Here is a 23,421-nt window from a genome sequence, read left to right on the forward strand (position 1 = left end):
ATATTTATTTAAAATATGAAAAGAGTGAACCTGTGTGTGCTGTGATAGTCAAACTACGCCACTGATATTTAACAAAATGTATTACATTACTGTATATATCCGTAGACACGTTTTTAAACGTGTAACGTGGAAACGTCATCGTGATTTATTTAAAATGTGATGGATCCATTCATCCATCTATCAATCCTTCCAATCCTTACCCATATCCATCCATCCAACCAACCAAACAACCAACCAACCAACCCGAGAGTGTTAGCCCCTCGATCGGCCACTTGTGGGTGCAATTGGATTGCTGAAAATGCTGCGTAGAGTTTCTCGTTCTTCTTTCATCCGGTCCTGTGATTTTCTTTGATCATAACACGCTTTACAGAGTAATATTTTAAATAACATTTTTGATCAGACCAACAAACCAGCGACGTTGCTGGGCAATATTTCGAGTTTAACTTTATCCTGAAAGGTCTGATGTATTTTTTTTACGAACCTTTACTCTGAAACCGGAATCGCAACCCGGAAGCAACGGTGGGACATATCCGGTTTGAGTTAAACGTATAATCAGTAGTTAAGTCACCGGGATAGGTACGAACGTTTTACGCGAGAGCGCAATCGCATCATTTTTCCCGTTCCTTAAATCGGCCATTTAAACAAATATTTTTGATTAGAGGTCTTCGGTCTGCGCCTCCTCCACCTCTTTTTGTCGGAGTCTTTCCCGTTTCCGTCCTTGTTTGGTTGTCAGGCGGACTAGCATCGGTTCCTTCTCGGTTCTCGGTCGAACGTGGTGGTGGCCTGTGCCCAAGAAGACAACCAGGCATCCCGGGGACGTCAAGCGGACTCTTTTTAAATTTGGAATTCACCTTGTGGCTTCTAGTCAAGACGTTGACGCTAATATCCCACCTCGCGTCTTTCTTTTCTGGGACGTGGGCACGTTCGCGGTTTATCCAAAGTTGCCCTCAACTTTAGCTGGATAAAAGATGGCAACGCTGGAGAAGAAAAAAACAAGTGCAGCCTGATGCGTGACTTTTAGAAGCTTTTTCCTCCCCAATTTGTTCGCCTGGATTACTGCAGTATTGTTATGGATACTCGCAGCCAAGCGGCGTCGGCTCGGGAATAACCGCGGCTCCAACAGCAGCTCGGCGATGACGACGGTGATGATCGAGAAAAGCGATGGTTTCCCCTCATGGAGATTTTGAGTAGTCCCAGGCAGATCATTACATGGAGACTCGCCTGACATGCCGAGGACGGAGTTACCACTACCCGACGGTTGGGAGGAAGCCAGAGACTTTGACGGCAAAGTTTACTACATCGACCACATCAACCAGAGCACCAGCTGGATCGATCCGAGAGACAGGTAAGAAAGGGAAAAACGCATCCCCACCAATACACCAGATTATGCTCGGTGATATGATATTAAAAGAAGCCGTACGCAAACCTCGAAAGTCATGTCTATATCAAATGAGTTGAGGAAATGTCCGAGGTGAACTCCCTTTTTAAATAAAATAAAGTAATGACGCTTTTTTCTTACGAATACCAGAAAAATAATGCAAGTCTTGAACGCCGATACCACTCATTTTTAAAAAGAAAATATTGATCCAAAAAGGAAATAATTGAAAAAATACAATATATATTGAATACCAAAGTAGCACGTTTTCTTCAAATTTCACGAAATGAATGGCTATTTTATATTCTTCGAACATTTGCAGTCCCATTGCCAGCCATTGTAAGCGCTGATACCTTGAAATAAGTGCTGATACCTGCTAGAAACACACACCTGGTATCGGTACTCACCCATCCCTAAATTCAGGAATGTACGCATAGGAAATTTGGCGTTTTGATTAATTTGAAGTGGAGTGGTTTTATTTCTCTGTAATCTATGCGTTTTCTCCTTTTACAATGTGAACAGGAAATCCATGATTGTGGAAATCTCAAGAAAAAGATGAAATTGTGCTAACAGAGACACTTTGACTGATTTGCATCAGTTGAAAAATGCCGAGTTTGTTTGATATTTAATGTTAGCAAAGAAGCAACAGTGACATGCGCGATGACTTCTAAAGCGTAGTCAGATAAAAAAAAAACATGTCCAGATATCTTGAAGATAAAAATCTATCAACTTACTTTTTTTTTCTTCAAACCACATTGTTTACAGAGAGCTCAACAACACAACACATTTACAGTACATGTGCATCACAAATGATTTTGACCTGCATGTGTCGGTGTTCATCGGGGGTTATTGATATGACTTTACAAAAAAAATCATAAAGTTCACATTTTTTCCACCACTTATATAGAAAACAAAAGATATATTTACCTATTTTTCACCAAAAAGAGTCATTTGACAGACCTTTCAAGAAAGTCGTGTCCTGTGACAATATGAACGCCGAACCTTTCAAAAGGGACACTTGGCCCTAAAAATTATGATCTACAAATCTACAGTTTGGACTTGTATAATCATCATTGGCTACTCACTATTGGAGTCCATGTGCTTACAAGTACAGTATATGGCAGTTCATTTGTTTAGTAGAAGATTGATAAACAGTCACAGAAGGCAATAAATAAAATGACTGACAAAATCTACCATTCTGTCAGGCTTAGCCCCTTGGTTTTAAAATGTTTATCATTTGGTGGTCCGTCGATAAAAGTTCGGTCTGTCGCCACAGTCTGTCAGCAACGACGGACTGCTTACCTCTGCTAATGACAATAATATAAGCAAATAATGTAAATAATATAAACCTAATATGGGGGTTGAAAATAGAAAAAAATAGGGAAAAAAATTGTTCTCTGAGAAATTCACTAGTCCAGATGAACCGACTAATCGGAAAAATAATCGCTGATTAATCGACTTTTGAAATAACTGTTAGTGACAGCCATAATACATTCGTCTTTATAGTATTGATACTTGTAAAAATGCTCCAATGCTCATCACAGGCCTGACAATACCTTTAACCATATTTAGCAGTTTTTTCCTCCAAATATTTCCCGCAATCCCGACATGACTAATTCCTTCCAATTTAAAACCCCGTCATCTGCGTTTCATGTCAAATATGACACAGCGGAATTTATAGGCTTGTTTTCTTCCTCGCCAAGTACGTCCTGCTCCTCGTAGAAATCCACACTTGTAATAGGCTTAGCATACCCCGTGTCCCACGTACAAAAACACTGCTGGAGAGCAAACTTGCGATTTTTCTTAAACCCACCAAGTCATTCAGAAATGATGTAAGGACAAAAAAAATAAGTCTCATATCACTCTAAACATAAAATAACGTCAAACATTTTTATTCTTATTATTGCTGATTTGTTTTATTATGGTTAACAACTGTGTAAAAAAAAAAAATCAATTGTACTTGTTTTTTATAAGAATTTCTCAAAATGTGTTTACATTAAATAAACTTGGTATGAGAAAAAATAAATACAAATTAATAAATGAGATTACTATATGTAATAAATGACTAACTTTATTTTTTTTTTGACAAATGGGGAAAAGCTAGACACATTTTTAAATTGTGTTGTGTAAGGGTAATGTGATCATATTTAAACCTTTATTTAAAAAATGTTGCAAACAGCATATACAACATTGTGAAATTTAATGACAATAAGTACATTTGCAGATATAAGAGAATTGAAATGATACATAAAATTATGGCTTGGATTAAAGCAGTGGTTTTTGTCGTGTGAAGTTTAATTGCAATAAAATAAGAAATTTCATCTTTTTTTTTTTCCTGGCACTTTGATGCACTTGGTTATTTTTTTCTGTTTTAGACTAAGCTGCAACCCATATAAACACTGCAAAAAATAATTACCAGTTGTTGAAAATTGATTTATATTGCTTTTTTCTTTTGTTAGTGTTAAAAAGGATAGGTTTAAGTATAGTTATACAACTTTTATATAAGAGCCTGATTTATAGTCAGTGTGTCGAGTGGGGGGTGCAAAAAATTGGCAAAATATAATTGAGAAGCACTAGATTAAAGCATGAAGCGGGTCATATTTGAAATTGCCATATTTATTTTATTCGCTATAGTGAATGAACCCATTTAAAAAATACAAGCATTATACGGTATATATAAAATGGTTTATTTGAATGTCATTGATATCCAATGTATTTTTTTAATATATTCTATGCCATTCTTACCCCGGCAAGTTTATTTTATTCATTTATTTATTTTTTTGCAGTTAAACATTAATGAAGTAGTTATATTTTAGCCCCGTCTGTCTTGTTTTTCACTCTCATATGGAAGATCGGAGCATGTTAGTTACTCTGTTTAGTGAAAGTGCCGCTTATGAAGCGTCCTTCAAAAAACACACACACAAACAACGCACACACACATTCCTGAAACACACGGCGTAACGGGCCGAGCAGCACTTGCCGGCCAAGCGTCCGATTCATCCCCAATCCCTTTCACTGCCTGCCAAGGTGCACAGGGTTCAAAGTTCAGCGCGAGGCCCCACAGACTCCTCCAATATGTGACCAACAGAGTTCAAACCCATAATTTTACTTTTGAACACACTCTCAGGTACTCGGGAGCACGGCAAACACATTCCTAGTCAACCGTTTGGCTCTTTCCTAGTCTTTTAGTATTTTAACTCTTTACTCAGGTAAGTCCCATATGCAAGAATAATAAATCTTACAAAAATATACACAAATTACATGGACTGAATATTAAATCAATCACAACTGAATTACAAATAAAAAACATCACTTAGATGCAAACAAGTACTTATCAATTGCATATTCTAATATATAGCAAAGTGAAATACCTGGCATAAATGAAAATGCTAACGAGCTAAACGTACGCAAAGCAGCATTATATAACATGCGGAAGATAAGAGCGAACATTAGCTAGTATGTTATCCAGTCACAAGTTGGATCAACAAACACATTTTTGTGCACATTATCATAAATGACAACATTCTTTAAAAAAGTCCAACTTAGAGATGCTCCTTCAGCCTTCCTGTGTGGAGTTTACGTGTTCTCCCCGTGCCTACCTGGGTTTTCCCTGCGTACCATGGTTTCTCCTACTACAATTGTGAATGTGCAGTGGATTATCGTTTTTTTTTTCCCTCATATACTATGTTATTAATTTATCGTCTCATCAAAATTACAATTTAATTGTTAAATTAAATGCCTTTTTCCCCGTGTAGGCCTAATAGAATTTCTAATTCCGACAGTACCTACAAGTTTAATGCCCCCCCCCCCCCCCCCCCCAAAAAAAAAAGGTTACATTCAAAAATATGTTCCAAGTCGTTTGTCAACTACAATTTAGAACATCTGACATCAACCACAGTTAACGATTAGTATTACTGCACAGAATACCAACAAGAGCTTGTTAGAAAATAGCCAAGTTAGCAGAGGTATGTGTGAAATGAGTGCTTGGAAGTGGCAAGCAACATATTTCAGATTGCTAGCATTTTTTCCGCTATCTAACTGGACTGACATGTTTCACCAGTAATCATCCATTGTTGTTTGAAAAAAAAGCGCTAATAGCGACGACGGGCAGTCATTTTTACTCCAGAAATATGCTCTATGCCACTGGTTGTCAACCTTTATTTAGTGATGTACATCTCAAGTTACATTTTTTATATATTTTTTTTTTCAGTCAGGAATCACCAAAAAGCACATGGCATTTTTCTAGATCCAAAATAAAAAAAATCAAACTGTGTTGGGCTAACTTTGTCTGATTTAATAACTTTGTAGTGGTATCTCTAGGCATATTTTATTCACTATTCCTGTAGATGGGTCACAAAAACATCCGCTTTATTTTGCATCATGAATGACAATGCGCAGTTGTATGAAGCAGTTGAGCTTCTTTGAAGTTCTTTTAGGCTGACTGATTGGCCTTTAACTCTTTCAGTGCCACGGATGAGAAATCTAGTGTAATCTTGAAAGTACTTAAGATGTGTGCCAATGATGAGAATTCTCATCAAATGTGCTTTTTTTTTTTAATTTAATGATTAAAATGACCATATTTTTCACACTATAGGCTAGCAACATTCTGGATGAATGGATGGATTTTTTTTTTCAAGATAACACCAACAGAATACTGCAGAGTTAAATAGAAGTTGAAATTCATAATCAATACTTCCATAGCGCCTTCTTCTTTCTCCTTTTGTTTAATTAATTTTAGTGAATTCATAACACAATCTTATTCAATGTCGACCTTGAAAGCTCAAATGCTCAAAATCGTCCGACACTGGAGAGCTTGCCTTTTCCCAAAACAATAGGTACCGAGAGAGTTAATACATTCTTCCGAGTGCGTTATCATCCCTCCAGCCTGCAGTGACACACCAAACGCGTGTCGTCAGGCCACAGGAATGTTATCACCAAGATAAGTCATGCTGCTGATATTCCCGTTTTTATCCGGACTGGCGCTCAGCCGTGACAGAAACGTAGTGTGTGCATGGATGCGGGACTTCCACGAGATCGATTCGAACGAGACACCAAATTAACATTTGTTTTTTTGTTTTACCCCACCAGCTAGCGTCTGACTCAGCTTTCAGCTATGCGGCCGGGCCTCTGCGCCTTTGCACTCCACGATACGCTTTGTCAATTTGCAGGAGCGCACCGAGTCCCGGCCGCATACTTGTTTGCCTTGGAACTCTCCAGAATGTCTTTTGTCAAGTCATTTTGGAACATTTTGGTGCTTTCCTCTGCCGTTTAGTAAATACCAAGCCATCACGTGACTTGGAAACAAATTCTCATAAGAACTAGTCAAGGACACAATCTTCTAAAAACATTTAGGGGAGCGTGTTCTTGTTTGCTTTATGGTAGTTTGAGGAGGTGACGTGTCAGTTAAAAACGTAGGTTAAACTGAGTAAACTGCCTGGGAGGTAGATTGATACAAAAATAGGCACTGTGGAAATTGCCACATTTTTAACATGAATGTTGAGGTACTAGGTTAATAAATCAAGAATGAGTTCTTTTTTTATTTTTGTCACAGATTTACGCTGAAGGTTAGCGAACTAGCATCATAAATGACATTTCTTACCACTGAATTTTGGGGACTGATGTAGTTTGACTTCAAGTAATAGTAAAAGATGCACATCAATCAGGCCTATTAGTACTTTTCTTTTCAAGTTAAAAGCCAATGAATTAGAACATGTCTAGCAGCTTCTTTGGAAAACGTTCTATGTCTTTATTTTCCGAATTTTTTTGGGTGATGCTCATTTGTCATTAGTGACTCAGTTTTCCAGCAGATGAGCCAGAAATATACACAGATGCAGCCAGCGATACCGCTACAAATGTAGTTTCAAAATAAATCAGACATTTTTATTTTCATTATTGAATTCTTACTGGGCTGAAAAACAAAATCACATGGAGTACATAATTGGAAAAGGATTGAGGAGCACTGGTCTGCAAAAATCAGCATTACATAAATGACACCTCTTCACTGACATACTGAGGTTTTGATCCGGTTGCTGCGAAGCAGTCGAGCATGTGAGATGGACTTCGAGTGGCTATTGAGCGAGCGACTGACAGTAAAATGGAGGCCAGGCCGCCGTGACCAGCTGGCCCTTCACTCGCGGAAAAACAGAGAGCCACAAGTTTGGCTCGCCGGCCGTCGGCACCCACCCACTTGCCCATTAGTGGACAGGATTTAGTGGGTGCGAGTAGAGAGGAGGACTCGCAGAACGGGGATACGGCCAGCCAACCAGTCGTTGGCGGCAGCCTCTTTGTCGCTCGGTCCGGAAGCTAAATTTAGAGCCAAGCAGAGGCAGGCCACTTTTTCTATTATTCATCAGGGAAAAGGACCCAGTTCACTTTCTGTCCGCAGTGAGACTCGGAGTTTGTTTTTGTGCCTCTTCTCTTGTCACTTGGACTCATATGACAACATTCAAATCGTTTGCTCTCACGGTCAAGTCAGTAGAAACATCCTCACGTTGGAATTTGACATTACATCATATGCTAACATATACCAAAGGGAAATACCTGGCACAGACGAAAATGCTAACAAGCGAAATGTATACAAGGCAGCACTATCTAACATGCTGCAGATAACAACTAACATTAGTGTTATCCGCAATCACAAGTTGTTGGATGAACAAACAAACTGACTTTTGGCGTATTATCATAAATGATAACATTCTTATAAAGAAAGTACAACGGGCGCGTCAACGTCCTACCTCACTACAAAATGTAATATCAACAACGGCCAGAGGCGGGGCCAAAAAACAAAGATCACCCAAACAAAGCACTGAATCGGTCATTTTTTTTTATCGCATTTTTGCTGGATATTTGTACACTTTATTTTAGTTGTTTCTGCACCTGTTGATTTTGGAAACATTTTTCCACCCATGGATTTGTTTATTTTCAATTGTCCACCTCATTGAAAACCAAAACAAAGAGACTGCACACATGAGCCATTTGCACTGCACTCGTTATACAAGAAATCGATTTTTCTCTCGTGTAAGTGGCGAGAGTTTTTATGCTTCGGCCCTGGAAGAAATTATGTCAGTGACTCATAAAAGCACCGTTTTGAAGAAGAGAAGAAAAAAAATGCTAGCATCACAGCAGAGTAACCCCACCCCTCAGGATTGCGCTTACTGGCTGGAAGGCCGACGGTTGCCCTAGAAACCTCCAGGCGATGCGTTAGTGCTGCTCCAGGAATGCTACGGGTCGGTTTCCTCCTATTGTGGTCAGCAGGAGGGACACCCCCCGTGCCCCCGCCCTCAGCCCTCAGCCTCTTTTTTTTTTTAAATCTCCCCCCCCTCCCCTCTCGGAGGTGAATAGAGGACTCTGAAACACCAGACTGGTCAACCACCTCCCTCCGTGTCCTCCCCCCACCCGCGCCTCATGGAAGTCTTTTCAGACACGGCAATGCAACAACAGGTTGCAGTTGGGTTTGAAAACTCCCTTCAAAACTCACTTAAATCTCAGTTAAGCCTGAAAATATCATCTAGTTGAAATGACAAAATTCCAATTCAGTATTTGGGAGGTGTCATGGTTGAGTAAAATGCAAACTAAATTAGAGTGAATACATAGGCAAAATATGCTACAAAGGGCATTTTTTATTTTTTTTTTTTTTTTACCCCAGACATGACTATGACTGACACATAGGGCTGGGCAAAAGACTTTATTTTTTTATTTTATTGGGGGTTCCTGTTGAATGGGAGTCACAGAATTAGGACGGTATGGGATCAAATATTAACAGGAGTAAGATTATGCAGTAATATTTATTCAAAAGGACATTACTGAATAAAGAGATTATGATAGAATTTTTGGGCCGTATCACCCTGCCATTTTTGTTGTCTTTTACAAAGATGGCAGGCTATCAAGTGTTATTTTGAAGATTGGCTCCACTACTTGAGAAGCACTGATATAAGGTATAGAATCCTTAAGTGATTTTTTTTTTTCCTTCATTTCCACAGGCAAACAAAGCCTCTGACGTTCGCCGACTGTATTGGAGATGAGCTGCCAGTGGGTTGGGAAGAGGCCTTCGACCCCGTGGTCGGGGCGTACTATGTCGACCACAACACTAGTGAGTTTCTGCAAACCTTTTACCCATTGCAGTCCATCTGTTAAGTTGAGCTCAATTGTATTTGGCTTGAAAGAGCAACCCTGCATCGTGTATCGCGCTGATTTGTGAACCGCCGTCAAATGCGTCATTCCAGAGAGCACCCAGCTGGAGGACCCGCGAGCCCAGTGGCAGCGGGAGCAGGAGGCCATGCTGCGGGAATACCTGGCGGTGGCCCGAGACGCCCTCAGCGCCCAGAAGGAGATCTACCAGGTGAAGGAGCAGAGGCTCCGCCTTGCGCAGCAGGAGTACGTCCAGCTCAACAACACCTGGCGCGACAAGTCCACGTCGCAGACCAGCTGTGAGTGTCCACCTATATTATTGACCAAAACCACCCTTGTCAGTCCAGCTCAACCAACCAGCTCAACTCTGACTGATAAATTTTGCGGTTTCCAGAGGTAGCTTCGTAATTTAGCCCAAGTGGAAGTTGAAAAATTGATAGACCGATTTTCGGCTGAGCTGACATTCGCCATTTTGCCAAATATAGTTTCATCCTTATAAATTATTGGCTTCCTTGACTACTGATAATCAATATCAGTCCTAAAAAAGAAAAAAAAACACCATCGGCCCATCTGTAATTAGTAGATGCAGTATTAATATCAAAAAGAAAAAGGGCGTACTGTTGTCAAAAAAAATGAAGTTCCATAAATGTTTTTCTCATCATTTCCCTGACAGTGAATTCCAGAACGTCCACTTCCAGCAAGTACGACCCAGATATCCTCAAAGCGGAAATAGCCACAGCCAAAAGTCGGGTAAGGCAATGTCACACAAACATTCATTTGTCGTGTATACTAGCTATAAAATGACAATATAGGCATTCTTTTACGGTTGGATCCACAATATAGTATATATACCACCTCACCCGTTCGCAACGGCAGTATTATTCATAACCAAATACTTGATTAATCACAAATTCCTGTAATTACGCAATTGGATATGTTTTGTGTTGAGTTCTACAACTAAAAATATCATTCATTATCGTCACATTACATGAAGTCATGAGATTGTGACATGAGAGAAAAGGAATGTTTGATTATGCTCACAGGAGTTGTTTGATTTTTTTTTTCAACTCCTAGTTGATTTTTACAGTAAATGCCACAAAACAAATGATAAAGCACATGGCTTATTGTTGTTCACTGACAGTGCTGTTTCCAGTGTTTATTTCATGATGGCATGAGTTTGTATGGGCAAACTTTGAGCCATTTTTGTTGTTTTTGAACCATACAGTCCCAATAAAGCAGTGGCAGTTAAGTTCTTTCTTCGTAAGAAAGTTGTCAGTCATGATAATATAGTCAAATTATTCTTTTTTTGTCTATCTAACGACTTGTGACTGTGGATAAAATGCTAGCTAATGTCAGTTGTTATCCTCAGCATGTTATATTGTGCTGCCTTGTATACGTTTAGCTCATTAGCATTTTCGTTTATTCCAGGTATTTGGTGTATGTTAGCATATGCAAAGGTTTTGCTTTGATAAGTACTTATTTGCGTCTAATTAACGTTTTGTTTTGCAATGAATAGCATTTGCAATTCAGTCATACGATTGATTAAATCGATGTTTTGTACAGTATTTTTATTCTCGGGACTCAAGCAAGCTGAGGGCTCCCGTCACTTTGTTAATGATGAGCTCATATTTTATGTGCACTTTATATTTTCCATTCAATAAAAAATAAAAAAAATCTCGAGTGGTGACCGGACAGTGGTGTTAAAAAAGTTTGGGGAACCCTCTGATAATGTATTCCATCCCATCCTCCATTTCAGGTCAACAAGCTGAAGCGGGACCTGGCCTGTATGAAGCAGGAGCTGCAGTACAAAGAACAAGGCTTCGAAACCCTCAAAGAGTAAGCGTATTTCTCTCCAGGACAGGTTTTTAAGTTCAGATAAAGCACACATTCCCTCAGCTGCATTTCTACAAACATCATCATTCTTGTGAGCAGTAAAGGTCTCCTTATCACTGCGGTTATAGCCTCAGCATTTATCGCATATTCCAAACCGCCATTAAACATTGACACCTCTATCAAAACCCCAGCTGAGGAGAGTAAGCGCACTACCAACGCAAGATGCAACAGCCATTAGTCAAGCCGGTGAGGCGGAAGGCATTCCTTCCCTTTTTCTCTTCAGTACAGACTGCCGCCGTTGTTTGTTTCTTTCACTTTTATTTTTTAGCATATCTGCAGTCACTCGTCACCCAAGGAATGTGTCCCGCTCGCTCTCTAGCTCATGCGAGTGAGAGTGTCGCAGAAGGATTAATGAGTAGCCAAGCGGTTGAACAGCATTCCTGCGTGACCCCCCCCCCCTCCCCTCCCACCACCACACCACCTCTCTCCTGTTACAGTCATCAGACGGCTCTTGGTGACCTATCGCCGCTTGCGCAAATACAAAATAGGCTTAGTGTTGGAATGCAGTCGCCCGCTTCCTGATAAGATTTTGCTAAATACCTGACGCGTTTTGAAATGTTTTGGGCCCGGCGAGAAAGCGTGGGAACCTTCGTTTGTTGAAGTAAAGCTACATAGAAACTCTTCTGAAATGCTCAACAGTCAACATGCCGTTATGTATACATATCGCTTCATTATCTAATCCAGCCTCCAGGGTATTTACATTCAAACTCCTATTTTATACGTTCACTCAAATGAGTCTCAACATTCAGCTACTGGGTTTGTCTATACATTGTCAGAAGAAGAAAAATGTAAGTTCTAGTGAAAGCAAACATTTACAAATGTTTTATTTTTATTGAGCACAAATAGTTTTACATATTTTTACTGTCATTTCTCATCAGTTTAAGACCGTTAAGTGAAGATGCAATTACCTGTAGATGGCAATCTGAGTGGGAATGTTAGTTTGTTGTTATCCCACACAAACTAATGTTACTACAGACATGTGTGCCATTACAATCGCATCTTAAAACCGTCATTATTTAATTTACTCATAAATAGGGATACATCGCTCTTGGTAGAAAGCCATTATAGGCCTTGTCGTTTTTGAAAACTAAAAACCTAAACCTTTAAAAACCTTTAAATATGTTTAAACTTTTAAAGAAAACCTTAGTGCCTGTTTTCTAATTGAATTTAATGTCACGTACAAACGGAAAGTATACTATAGTTACTATAGTTGCAACTCGGCCTCATGAGATTGTTCCCGCTCTGCCATGTTTGAGAAGCACTTAAGAGAGGATTATTGTCTTCGCTCCCCTCCTTTCTCTTCCTCATTCTCCGTGCATGGCTCTTACTCTGTTTCTCGCTCTCTCTCCCTCCCTCCCGCCGCCTCTTCCCTCCCTGAAGAATGTGGAAGGACCTGTTGTCCTGACACAAGCATGACTTCATTACCAAATACACTCGGCCGCCCCCAGTGGCTTTTTGCCACAGTGCTGCTCAGCTCGCCACCTCTATAGAAATGACAAACACACAGAGTAACATATGGAAAGCCATTTGTGCTTTTCATGCAGTTGGTCTTTGTTCTGACTTTTAAGACAATTTAGCCCACTAGTGTATGTTTTTTCCCACTAGTAGTTCCATGTGACATTACATCATTTTTTTGTTTGCTTTTGTGTCTGATGTTCTTGATATCCATGTCAAGATGTCGTGTATTGTATAATGCTTTACAAAGTGATCAAGAAATGGTCCACCTTTAGCAAAACTCCTGTTCCTCCTGTGTAGGATTGACAAGAAGGTTTCCAATGGCCCGTATGGCTTCAAGCTGCAGGAGGCCCAGGCCATCCTCAGCGAGGTGCGCTCCATCCGGGACGCCATAAGCACCGGCGAGAAGGAGAAACAAGAACTCATGCAGGTGCGATTTGATGACTCGGGGTCCATCTTGTCACCACTATCTGGGTTTTTACCCAGTGGATTGTGTAGTTTACAAATCAAGTTCATTCAAAATTATTATTATTACCCCTGACTTTGGTGACTTTGGGTACATTCATAGATTATGGTTGTCCAATTAAAACACATTGAGTGTGTTATTATTATTGTTGTTATTATTATGATGGTACATTTAGAGCTATTTCTACATCTTATATCGAATAACATACTGCTTGTACGCGGAGAAATACAGTATATATTTGCACGATGTATATTTTTCCGTCTTTTCGTTCATTGTTTGCACGCAGAAACTGGCGGTTCTCAAGGATGCGTTCCAGCTGGACTCGGGTTCGCAGCAAGATCTGTGGGGCAGCAGTCCCTCGCTGGCCAACTCGGAGCTGTCCATCCCACGACTCTACTCTGACGCCGGATCCCAGACCGACATCCCCACCGAGGTGAGGCCCAGTCGTGACGCGAAGACGGAAGGCGTCAGACGAAGGCGTTGTATGAAGCTGCTTTCTCAATCTGCGCAGTTCGTGAACAACTCCAACAAACTGGCGGAGAAAGTTCGTCTGAGTCTGAAGTACGAGGAGACCAGACGAAGGTAAACCGTCGTCATGTTCGCGTGATCTTTGTCCCTCATCCTAAACTTCCTGATGCCTGCCCGCCAGGATCGCCACCATCGAAGTGCAGATCGCCAAGTTGGACAGCGAGGCCTGGCCGGGCCTACTGGACCCCGAGCGCGACCGCCTCATTCTCATCAGCGAGAAGGAAGAGCTGCTAAAGGAGCTGCAATATGTACGGCCGCGCCAGCGCCTGGAGCCCAACGACGCCCAGAAGCTGGAGACTGAGAAGAAGCGCCTGGAGAGAGACCTGCAGGCCGCCAGGGACAACCAGAGCAAGGCTCTGACCGAAAGGTGCGACCGCCCGCTTCATATTCAGATAATATTTCTACTTAAAGATACTTAAGTTATTATGAGTAGGGCCAGGCCATAATTGACAGAATGTATTTATTGTATTTATCGCCTGGGGCTTTTAATCAGGGGTGACTTTTATAGTACGCAAATTGTGGTACTTTGAAAAAGAATGACCGCAGCAGTAAATGAATCGATTGCAAAAAGGTTGGTTAGCAGAACCTTAATCCCTTTCATGTGATAGTTTTTAATTTTTGTTTCGGTCAATCAAATCAGTTCAGTGTATTGCCCAGCCCAAACTACAAGCGCCATCAGGTTGGATTGAAAATGTTGATGCACGGCCATCTTCACGTCTCCCCAGATGGTCTATAAACCTTATTCAGTGTTTTGACAACAACCATGCCTTTCATGACTAAGAAAAAAGAAACTCTACATAGCTGTTTGTCATTCTACAGAAATGATGTGTAACTGTCCCTTCTCCTGCGAGGATAAGTTGCTAGGCAACGAGCTATGAGCCCCGACAGTTATGACTCCAGTGAGAAATCGGCTGAATTGTAGTTCTAAGCACTGAATACACTTCAATGTTGCTGCTTGCAGAGAATTAACTCCGCTAAAAATACAACTATAAGGTTCCAGAATGCGTCTATAGTCAACTTCTCTGCAAGCTGATGCTATAAGAATGAAGATGATGAAGGTTACTGCGAGGTGATGAAAAGCAATTGACCTTCAATTGTCCTTTGACCATGAGTGACGTCAAACCTCCACGATCCTTATCATAAATGACAGACTCTTCAGCCTGCTCCCAGTTTCTCCCCCTTCCACTCCTGCTGTTGTTCAGGTCGGACCCTTCATGAGTCGGAGCTCCCTTTTTGCCCCGTCTCCTGTTGCCGTAACACGAGACGTTCACAAAGGAGCCTCTTGTGCGTCTCACTCGGAGCGCGTACAATAAGTACCCCCGCTGAGTGGTTGGAACCTACAATCTTAAAGAAAATTATACATATTGCAAAGGGCTGGATATTTTTCACTCTTATTTCCTTAATATTATGTTAAATTTCCATGAGAAGGTCTAACTTGAAATTTTATAAACTTGGAATTCAGGGACGGTGTTCAAAAATTAATGCAAATATTTTGTTTTGTCATGAGCAGAAATTTCAGCAAGGTGTACTACTAATAAGCTTGACATTTCATCCGAACTCTTTAACTAAGTAGAAGTTTTATTTAGTTTACCGAACATTCAATTCTTTTCATCAAGAAGCAAACAACATTCGTTATTACTCATCCTCTGACCCAAGCCATACAAAACAATCAAAACAATTTTTACAGTCAACCTTCAATTTGATCAATTTCTCTTAGACTCCTTCAATTCCCATTACAACCTTTCCACATTTGATAATTCATCTACATTCTATTGTAAAAAAAAAAATATTTCTGGTTGCAGTAAAAAGACAATCTTGTCAAATCACTTGGCAGAGATATTGACATAAGAGCTAGTGAATTAGTAGAAAGTGAAGGTTCAGTCGACGAGAGCCACACAGAGGTGTGCCGTAACCCGATCAAAGGCTTCCTCTCTTATGCCCGTCTTTGTTCAAACACATGTGATCAGGTGTCGATGGCAAACTTTCCACTTAAAAATAAAAGAAAGCCCACCCCCCTCTGCAATAAGATAATTGAAACAGTCACTAATAATAACTCGTTTTTTTTTCCATCACTAATCACGTGATTTTTGAATGAAACCTCATCAACCTTTTCAGCAAACAAGTGATTTTTTTTTTTCCCCATGATTATCGTTGTTTCCAGGCTGCGACTTCACTGCCAGAGAAACAAGCTGGTCAGAGAGTTGGAGGAGTTGGTTCGATTGGCTACGTCGTTACATACTCAGCTCAAAAGGTCAGTGCACTTTGTAGAGGCTTCTTTGAAAAATTCACGCACTTTCCAACATCTGCATGAAAGAACTTTCAACAGAAGTGTTTGGGTGCGATGTAGTGAGCAGGAAATTCCCTCGAGTCTCATTTTGCCCCAATAAAGTTTCCACATTTTTATGACTGGAAGCCACTGGCAGTAAAGAATTTTGCGGCTGGCTTTTGGCAAGGGATTGGGCCTTCTCTGCTCTGGTCTTCACTCAAAAAACACATCGCATTGTCCTATCAGAGAGCAAGCGCGAGAAATTGAAATTACACTTCTCGATGTTTCAACGCTTTAACTCTGGCGTCATCTGTCGGTGAAGGGTGGTAAGAGCAGTTTTTTTTCACCCCAATTTTGTTTTTGTGTAATTTGAATATATTTCAAATCAAATATTCTCATAAAATAGTTTTACAACTTTCTCTACTGGCCTAGTTTTTTCATCGAAGTAGATACATATATACAGACACAGCACGTGTTTATGATATATCCACGCTTTGTTTTATACTTCCATACTAATATCGCCGATGTTTCTGTACTCACAGTATTACGTTCTTTGTGCTTGACACAGCCTGTCTGCCAGCACGCTGTCGTGTTCATCTGGCAGCAGTCGAGGCTCCCTGACGTCAAGCCGTGGCTCGCTAGCAACCACCTCCAGCCTGGGCTCCACCTCCTCCCTCAGTTTCACTGACATCTACCTGGAGCAGCCGGAGTTGGCCGACCCAGACTTCCAGAACAAACTGGACAGTCTCCTGCAGGACGGCGTGCAGGCGGGCTACCGGCCGTCCAACTCCATCACCACCATACATGAACACGAAGTGGCGACGGGTCCCGACGGAAGGGACGCCGAAAGGCCCGAGGACCAAACACCGGGGTTGGGTGGAGATTTTGACAAAGGAGTGAGTGGACTTGCTGGCGGGGAGGTGGCACCGTCCAGGATTCAAGCGCTCAGACTCTCCGAGACCCCTCGGTCTATGAGCTCTTTGTCGCCGCGCTCGTCGCTTTCCTCACTCTCGCCGCCCTGCTCGCCGCTTGTGACGGACAGCGCCTTTCTGTCCGGGGAGGCCTTCGCCAGCCAGACGCGGCCTGGTGAGGTGAGCCTCGATTTGGAGCTTCAGAGCAGACTAGCAGAGCTGGACCTCAGACTGGACTCCCAGGAGCAACGCGGTGGCCCCGGCGGCCTGGAGGTGAAGCAGAAACACAATGGTGTGCTGGTTGAGGAGATAAAAGGTAAAACTCAAATCTACTTTTAGAGCACTCAAATAGACGACCTCCGCTGCATATGTATGCTGTACAAAGCCTTCATTTTCATACATTCCAGACCCGCCTAGATATACCATCTTTAACGTTCTATCATTGTCTTTTTTTCCGTGCTTTTAGCTCCAGAGTTGCAAGTGATACCACCTGTAGCAGGGCCAAATAAGATGGGTGTGATCTCTGCTGTGTCCGACGAGTCTGTAGCTGGCGACAGCGGCGTGTACGAACCTTCTGAGCGCAGGTACTAATATCGACCTAGCCCATCTACTTTTTGGTCATTACCGAACGAGGGTCCATGAAGGTACGTTATTCTGAAAAATCCATCGTTATGCGTGACATTTGTTGCCTTCAGGCCAGGCCTCCCGGCTGACCTCATCCTGAATTCGGAAGAGGAGAGGATGCCTCCGGGGTGTGCTCAGGTGCAGCTGGGATTCCGCTACGAGCCACGAGACCAGCGCTTTACCATCTCCGTCATGCAGCTTTCCAACTGTAGTGTCCTCTGTCTTCCAGCCGAACAGAAAGTGTAAGAAAAAAAAATCACTGACTGTGAACTGAAACAAATGGCTCTCAGACGTTAACAGTTTTACATTAATCTCCTATGGTTTGGTAGAATTTTGACGAATATCTACTCAGACATCAAAAAAAAAAAAAAAACACCGATAAGTGGTCTAATCACAACGGCTGGGATAAAACCTACCTGACACACAAGATGGTACGAAATAGAAGGCAATAAGCTGTAGGTTTGACTTGCCAAAAACAGTGTCAAAACAAATGAGAAAGATGACTTTAAAAGGTGTGATTGTGGAACCGTGATAGAGCAGGGGAACACTGTAGCTCAAAATCCACAATGTCACAAACAGGCACGTTCGCGTGGCGGTGCTCCCCTGCGTGGAGACCACCCGCTGCTTATTTCGAACCTGCGGCTACCCGCCACAGGAAGTGGTGGACTTCAACGAGGTGTTTGGTGTGCAGCTGTCCCACGCCGCGCTGCGGCAGAAGACGCTGAGGGTGGACGTGTGCCACACCCCCAAGTCGGGCCACGAAGAATGCCTGGTGAGCCCTATCGCGTTCTTCGGAGATGCACGTGGGAAACCTTTGAAGTTTTACGTTGGGTGGAAAAGGAGACCTGACTTCTTCCGCCCCCTCCCCCTTCCTCCACAGGCTGGCGCCCAGATCAGCCTGGCCGACATCAGCTGTTCGGAGGAGAGAAGAAGCAAGCGGTACAATCTACTGAGTCATTCTTTCTTGGCCGTCGCCGGAGGCGACGACAAGAACAACGGCGCCACTGTTGGCTCGGATGCGGTATGAGCAAGTTGATTCATTAGTCTTGGGATGTAAATAAAATGCGCTGGCTTTTATTTGTGAAGAGAAGGTGCGGCACAAAAACAATTGTTGCCCCTTTCAGGCCGGAGCTTCCCTCACTGACAGCGTTCCGGCTGACGAGGAAGCATGGTGAGTTTCAGAACCTACGGGGTTGATCTTTTGATGCCGCCGACTTCCACACCCACACGTAGCTACGGATTTTTTGCCAAAAGTCAACACCGCATCCAGCGGTTGAATTCTTCTCGTTTGCACGTCAGAGCGGACGTGAAGGGAACAGGAAGCACTGCATCAGGAATGTTTGTGGCATGACAAAACGTGCGGACGGAATGTCGGCGGGCCTGACTGCCAGCGTAAATAAAGCTGCTTGAATAGGGAGTTATTCATTTGGTTACGTTAACTCAAAACAGACCCGTTTTTTCCACATATTTGTGTTTGGATAACATGAATTCAAATGCAAAATAATTAATATGCCATTTAAGAGGGCCTCTTTGTTGTCACCAACGAGGCTGCGTGGATCATTATTTTCGGCGGAAAGATAAGTTAATTCACGTTTACATGTTAGATACTGTTAAATGTTTTTTTTTTTTTTTTTTAGTGTCGTTTTTGTTTTTGCTCACTGGCTTGTCAATTTGTAATCGCTAACACTGCGTGTGGCCTTCTGCTCTTAGGCACGGTGATCTTCTGGAGGTGTTTGACAATGAGGAAGAGCTCTGCGCCGTGGGGACCGAATCTCTGGAGGAAGGAGACCTGTTCTACCCTGACGGTGGCCAGTGGGAGGCAGAAGAGGAGCAGCAGGAAGAAGATGAACAAGAAGAGGAGGAGGAGGAGGCGAGTGAGATCAAAGTGCATCCTCTTGCCAACATGAAAGAAAAGGTAAAAAAAAAAACCTTAATCCCCAAACCTGAGAGGAGCATTGATTTTCGGCATCTCTTCATGTTTGCGCTCGGCCAAGGTGAACAAGGAGACAAGTATGGACAACTTGTCTTCATCCAGTCACCATTCGGTAGTCCGGCCCAAGGAGCGGCGAGCCGACCTCCCCCAGCAGCACGCCTTCCTGCGGGGCAACGCCATCATCCGCTCCAAGACCTTCTCCCCGGGACCGCAAAGCCAGTACATCTGCAGGGTGAGCCGACTTGCGGCGCCGACTGGGACCGGGGCTCGGCTACAGCTGCTCGGTCTTTCTGCTCGCAGATCAACCGCAGTGACAGCGACAGCTCCACGCTCTCCAAGAAGTCTCCGTTTGTGCGAAACGCCTCCGAAAGACGCAGCATGCGCATGAAGAAGGTACAACGTCTCGTTTCAAATTGAAAACGTCGCCTTTCATATCTTGAATTTTCTCTCGTCGCTAGAGGCATTTTTTTTCTGCCGAGGCATTTCATGAGCTGAATTTTTCGTAACGAGGCGTTCGGAAGTAGAGGTGCGCTGAGAGTACTTAACGGTATTTGACGTTTCTCTTTGTTCCAGCCTCCCGTGCAGGTAAAAGGTCTGGACGGCCTGCTGCGCACCTCTTTGGACCTGGAGCTGGACCTGCAGGTGTCCCGCACCCGCCAGTCGCGCTTGGCTCAGGAGCTCCATGTGCTGCGCGAGCTCAAGGCGCAATTGGAGACGGCGCGGCAGCAAGGACGGCGAGAGCTGCCCGCCTGGGTCCGAGAAGACGAGCGCTTCCGCCTCCTCCTCAAGCGCGCCGAGAAACAGGTCGGCGTTAGCCTCGGGCGTCCCCTTATTTCTGCCGCGTCTCAAGATATCAGCATTAACGTTGGGACGGCTTTCTGTACGCGCTTGCGGCTGTGTCCCGCAGACTCCCGAGGAGCAGCTGCAGGAGAAACGGGTGGAGAAGATGATGAGGGCGGCGGCCAAGGATGTCCACAAGATCAGAGGCCGCAGCCGCAAGGAGGTCCCTGAGGTGCAGACCTTCCGGTAAGTCACCCTTTACACATACGCACACGCACTTATATAAACAATTCCCTCGTACGGTATTATTTTAAAACTTGTAACCGCCTCCTTTGTAATAAAACAAGGAGAGCCCGAAAAATCTGGAAGACCTTGGTGCTCTCTCCCTCTTTTGCAAAATATTGTTTTTGTCTCAGAATCTTGCCTTGTCTCTTTTTGATGGTAACTCTGACAACCGTTTTGCACTGAAAATTAGGTTTCATATGTGACTCATCTATTTAAATAACACTTTTTTTTTTAAACCTTTCTTCGAAAATAGGAAATGATTCACATTTGTTTAAGATCTGTCATGATTCGAATAATGAACACCTTACACAGACACACACTTTTTTTTTGGTTCTCGTCTTGTCCCCTTCAGACTCTTATTTCAAAAACGTCTTGTTTGTTGTCGTTTCAATGAGTGGAACGCGGCCGGCCGCCGTCTCATGGTTTTGTCTGCCGCGTGTTTTCAGGGAGAAAATGGCCTTCTTCACCCGAGCCAAGAGCACCGTCCCGGACCTGCCGGCCGACGACGTCTAGCCTAGCATTTCAAACCAGTCTTAACTCTGCGCACGCCAGTCAAGTCAAAGCGGTTATATGAAGAATTTTGCAATATTGTACACAAAAATCAAAACGTGGCCGCGCGGCATCGTTAGCGTTTGTACGCGCGCTAACGACACTGCTGGAGTTTTCCTTTTCATTTGTCTATGTTACTAACACGCCTCTCCAAAAATATCCAATCGAGCAGCGGCAGCAACGGTACTGAAGCCACAAAAGACCATTAAGTGATAGATCTTGTTTTCAAACTCTTTAAATCCTCTTTAACTGGAAGTCGTCTCCATAATCCCAGCATGCGTTGCAGCAACTCATCACTCACTCTTTTTCTTGATATTGACTACTATCATCAGCAAAATCATGCCGAAAAAAAAAAAAGATTGACAGCACTGATGGTCTTAATCCTATTTCTTTGTTTCGTTTTTGTTTTGTTATCCGTATCCAAGTCTTTGAATGAGTCAAAAACAAACACACACTCTCACACTCAGGTTGGACATTAGTTAGTCTGCACTTTAACAGAATGATTGTAAAAGGTGTACACAAAAACATTGTCACGCTGGAAAGATTTGTCAAACTTTCAAATGTTTTTTGTTTCTTTAACGGCTGTGAACATCTTGATTGTATTTTTTGAAACCAGCAAGCAGCGGCCAATTTGGAGCACACTAGCGCCTTGCTCCTCATTCTGATTGGCTGCGTGATTTAACTTGTAACTGGATGGATTGACAGTTTGTATCCGGAACTGGACTATTGACACCTCAACAAACAAAAGAAGCACTAATCATATGTGTTAACGCCTAGGTTGCAAAGGCGCGTAAAATTTCCGGCAAAATTGCGTGTCATGAAGATTAGGAATTTTGCAAATTTTCCAAAATTGAAACTTTTAACTGGAAATTGAGGTTCATTTAATAGGATGATATCTTAATCGTGCTCAATGACATTCCGCATTTGTATATGTGTGTGATTTTATGGGTTTATATGTGCGTGTCTATGTGTGAGAGAGAGGATGTGCCCCTAATGCGGTTTCATAACGCAGCAATCTCCATGCCACGAAGGTTCCCCAAAATTCCGACAGCCAATCGGTTGCTAATCAAGAAGCTCCGACTACGAACAGGCGAATACTTTTGTTTACACTGTCGGCCCATTTTTGTATTTTTTAGTTCGCTGAAGATCCTACAGTGCTTATAAAAAAAAAAAAAAGTCTACACACCCCATTTACGTGCCAGTTTTTCATTAAAAGAAGAAATAATTCAAAATACATGTGGATTGCTAAAAAGCAAAAAGAGAAAAAGACCGCTAGAAATAGCTGAACGCTATTATTTGCTAAATGTAATTGAAATGAAATTTTGTGACTCCATGAGTAAGTTTGTTAATGCTAGGCGGGAGGACGCGACATTATCCCGCGTATTGTTTTTACTTCCCCTCTTGAAGAATGAAAAGAAATCACTTAGAGATTATTAATAGCGAGAAATGTTTTCTCTTGGTCTCATTTTCGCCCATATCTTGTAAAGTTGCCCTCTGAATGGCGCTGTGGAGACTTTTGGTCATATTCAACAAGAGAGAATGATGAGTTCAATGTTCTGTTTTGCAAAATCCGAAAGCTGGAATATGTGTTTGTTTTTCCTCCATATGAACATGGAGAATTTTGTCATGATTGACGTTTGTTTCTTTTCACATGCGAATGATGGAATGTTTTTACCATATACGAATGTCAAGAGAGAAAAAAAAAACATGCTGATGTCACAAGTGATCTTTTTTTTTTTTAATGTAGTCATAAGCCTCCCATTAATCTGTTTGTGTTAAGATGAAGAGGGTGATGACATCTATGTTTGTGTGCTCGTGTGTGTGTATGAGGAAGAAACAACCAGCATGTATTTATTGCACTTTGTGATTTGGGTGTACTTTTCCTGTTTTATTTTTCCCCCCTTTCTTTTCTTCCTTATTGTCACCAGGAGTCCCAAAAAGCTGTGAATTGAATTCTCAGACACTGTACTGTCAACCAGAGTTGTAAATATTTCACCAGCACAAAAGAAAAAAAAACTCAAAATAAAGACACACTATGTTTTGTAGTTTCACAACAAATAAAACGTTATCTTTTATTTTTGTGATCTGGTTGTCTTCTTTTCAAGTCAATAGAACTATTTAAACGTGCGTTTATTGAATTTCACTTTTAATTACCTAAACCTTTGATTAATAATATATTTAATGAAACATTGATTTGTTAATTTTCATATTCAGTGAATCATGCATTTA

At 42.2% G+C, this 23,421-nt stretch overlaps 1 protein-coding gene across 1 annotated transcript; it reads left to right on the top strand.

Annotated features, from left to right (window-relative positions):
• The first annotated feature begins 560 nt into the window (after positions 1-560).
• Positions 561-23,267, top strand: wwc1 (WW and C2 domain containing 1). Its single transcript, XM_088441293.1, has 22 exons — positions 561-1,345; positions 9,355-9,464; positions 9,598-9,801; positions 10,176-10,252; positions 11,259-11,338; positions 13,151-13,280; positions 13,603-13,749; positions 13,828-13,898; positions 13,966-14,211; positions 16,006-16,095; positions 16,679-17,337; positions 17,488-17,605; positions 17,717-17,887; positions 18,225-18,417; positions 18,526-18,666; positions 18,770-18,816; positions 19,356-19,560; positions 19,640-19,810; positions 19,879-19,971; positions 20,152-20,382; positions 20,486-20,604; positions 21,090-23,267. Exons 1-22 carry the CDS (start codon positions 1,227-1,229, stop codon positions 21,154-21,156), a joined length of 3,489 nt encoding a protein of 1,162 aa, XP_088297419.1. The 5' UTR covers positions 561-1,226; the 3' UTR covers positions 21,157-23,267.
• The last annotated feature ends 154 nt before the right edge of the window (positions 23,268-23,421 follow it).

The sequence above is a fragment of the Hippichthys cyanospilos genome, chromosome 18, assembly GCF_059441005.1.
Source record: "Hippichthys cyanospilos isolate Australia breed blue-spotted pipefish chromosome 18, RoL_Hcya_1.0, whole genome shotgun sequence".
NCBI classification, from domain to species: Eukaryota; Metazoa; Chordata; class Actinopteri; order Syngnathiformes; family Syngnathidae; genus Hippichthys; species Hippichthys cyanospilos.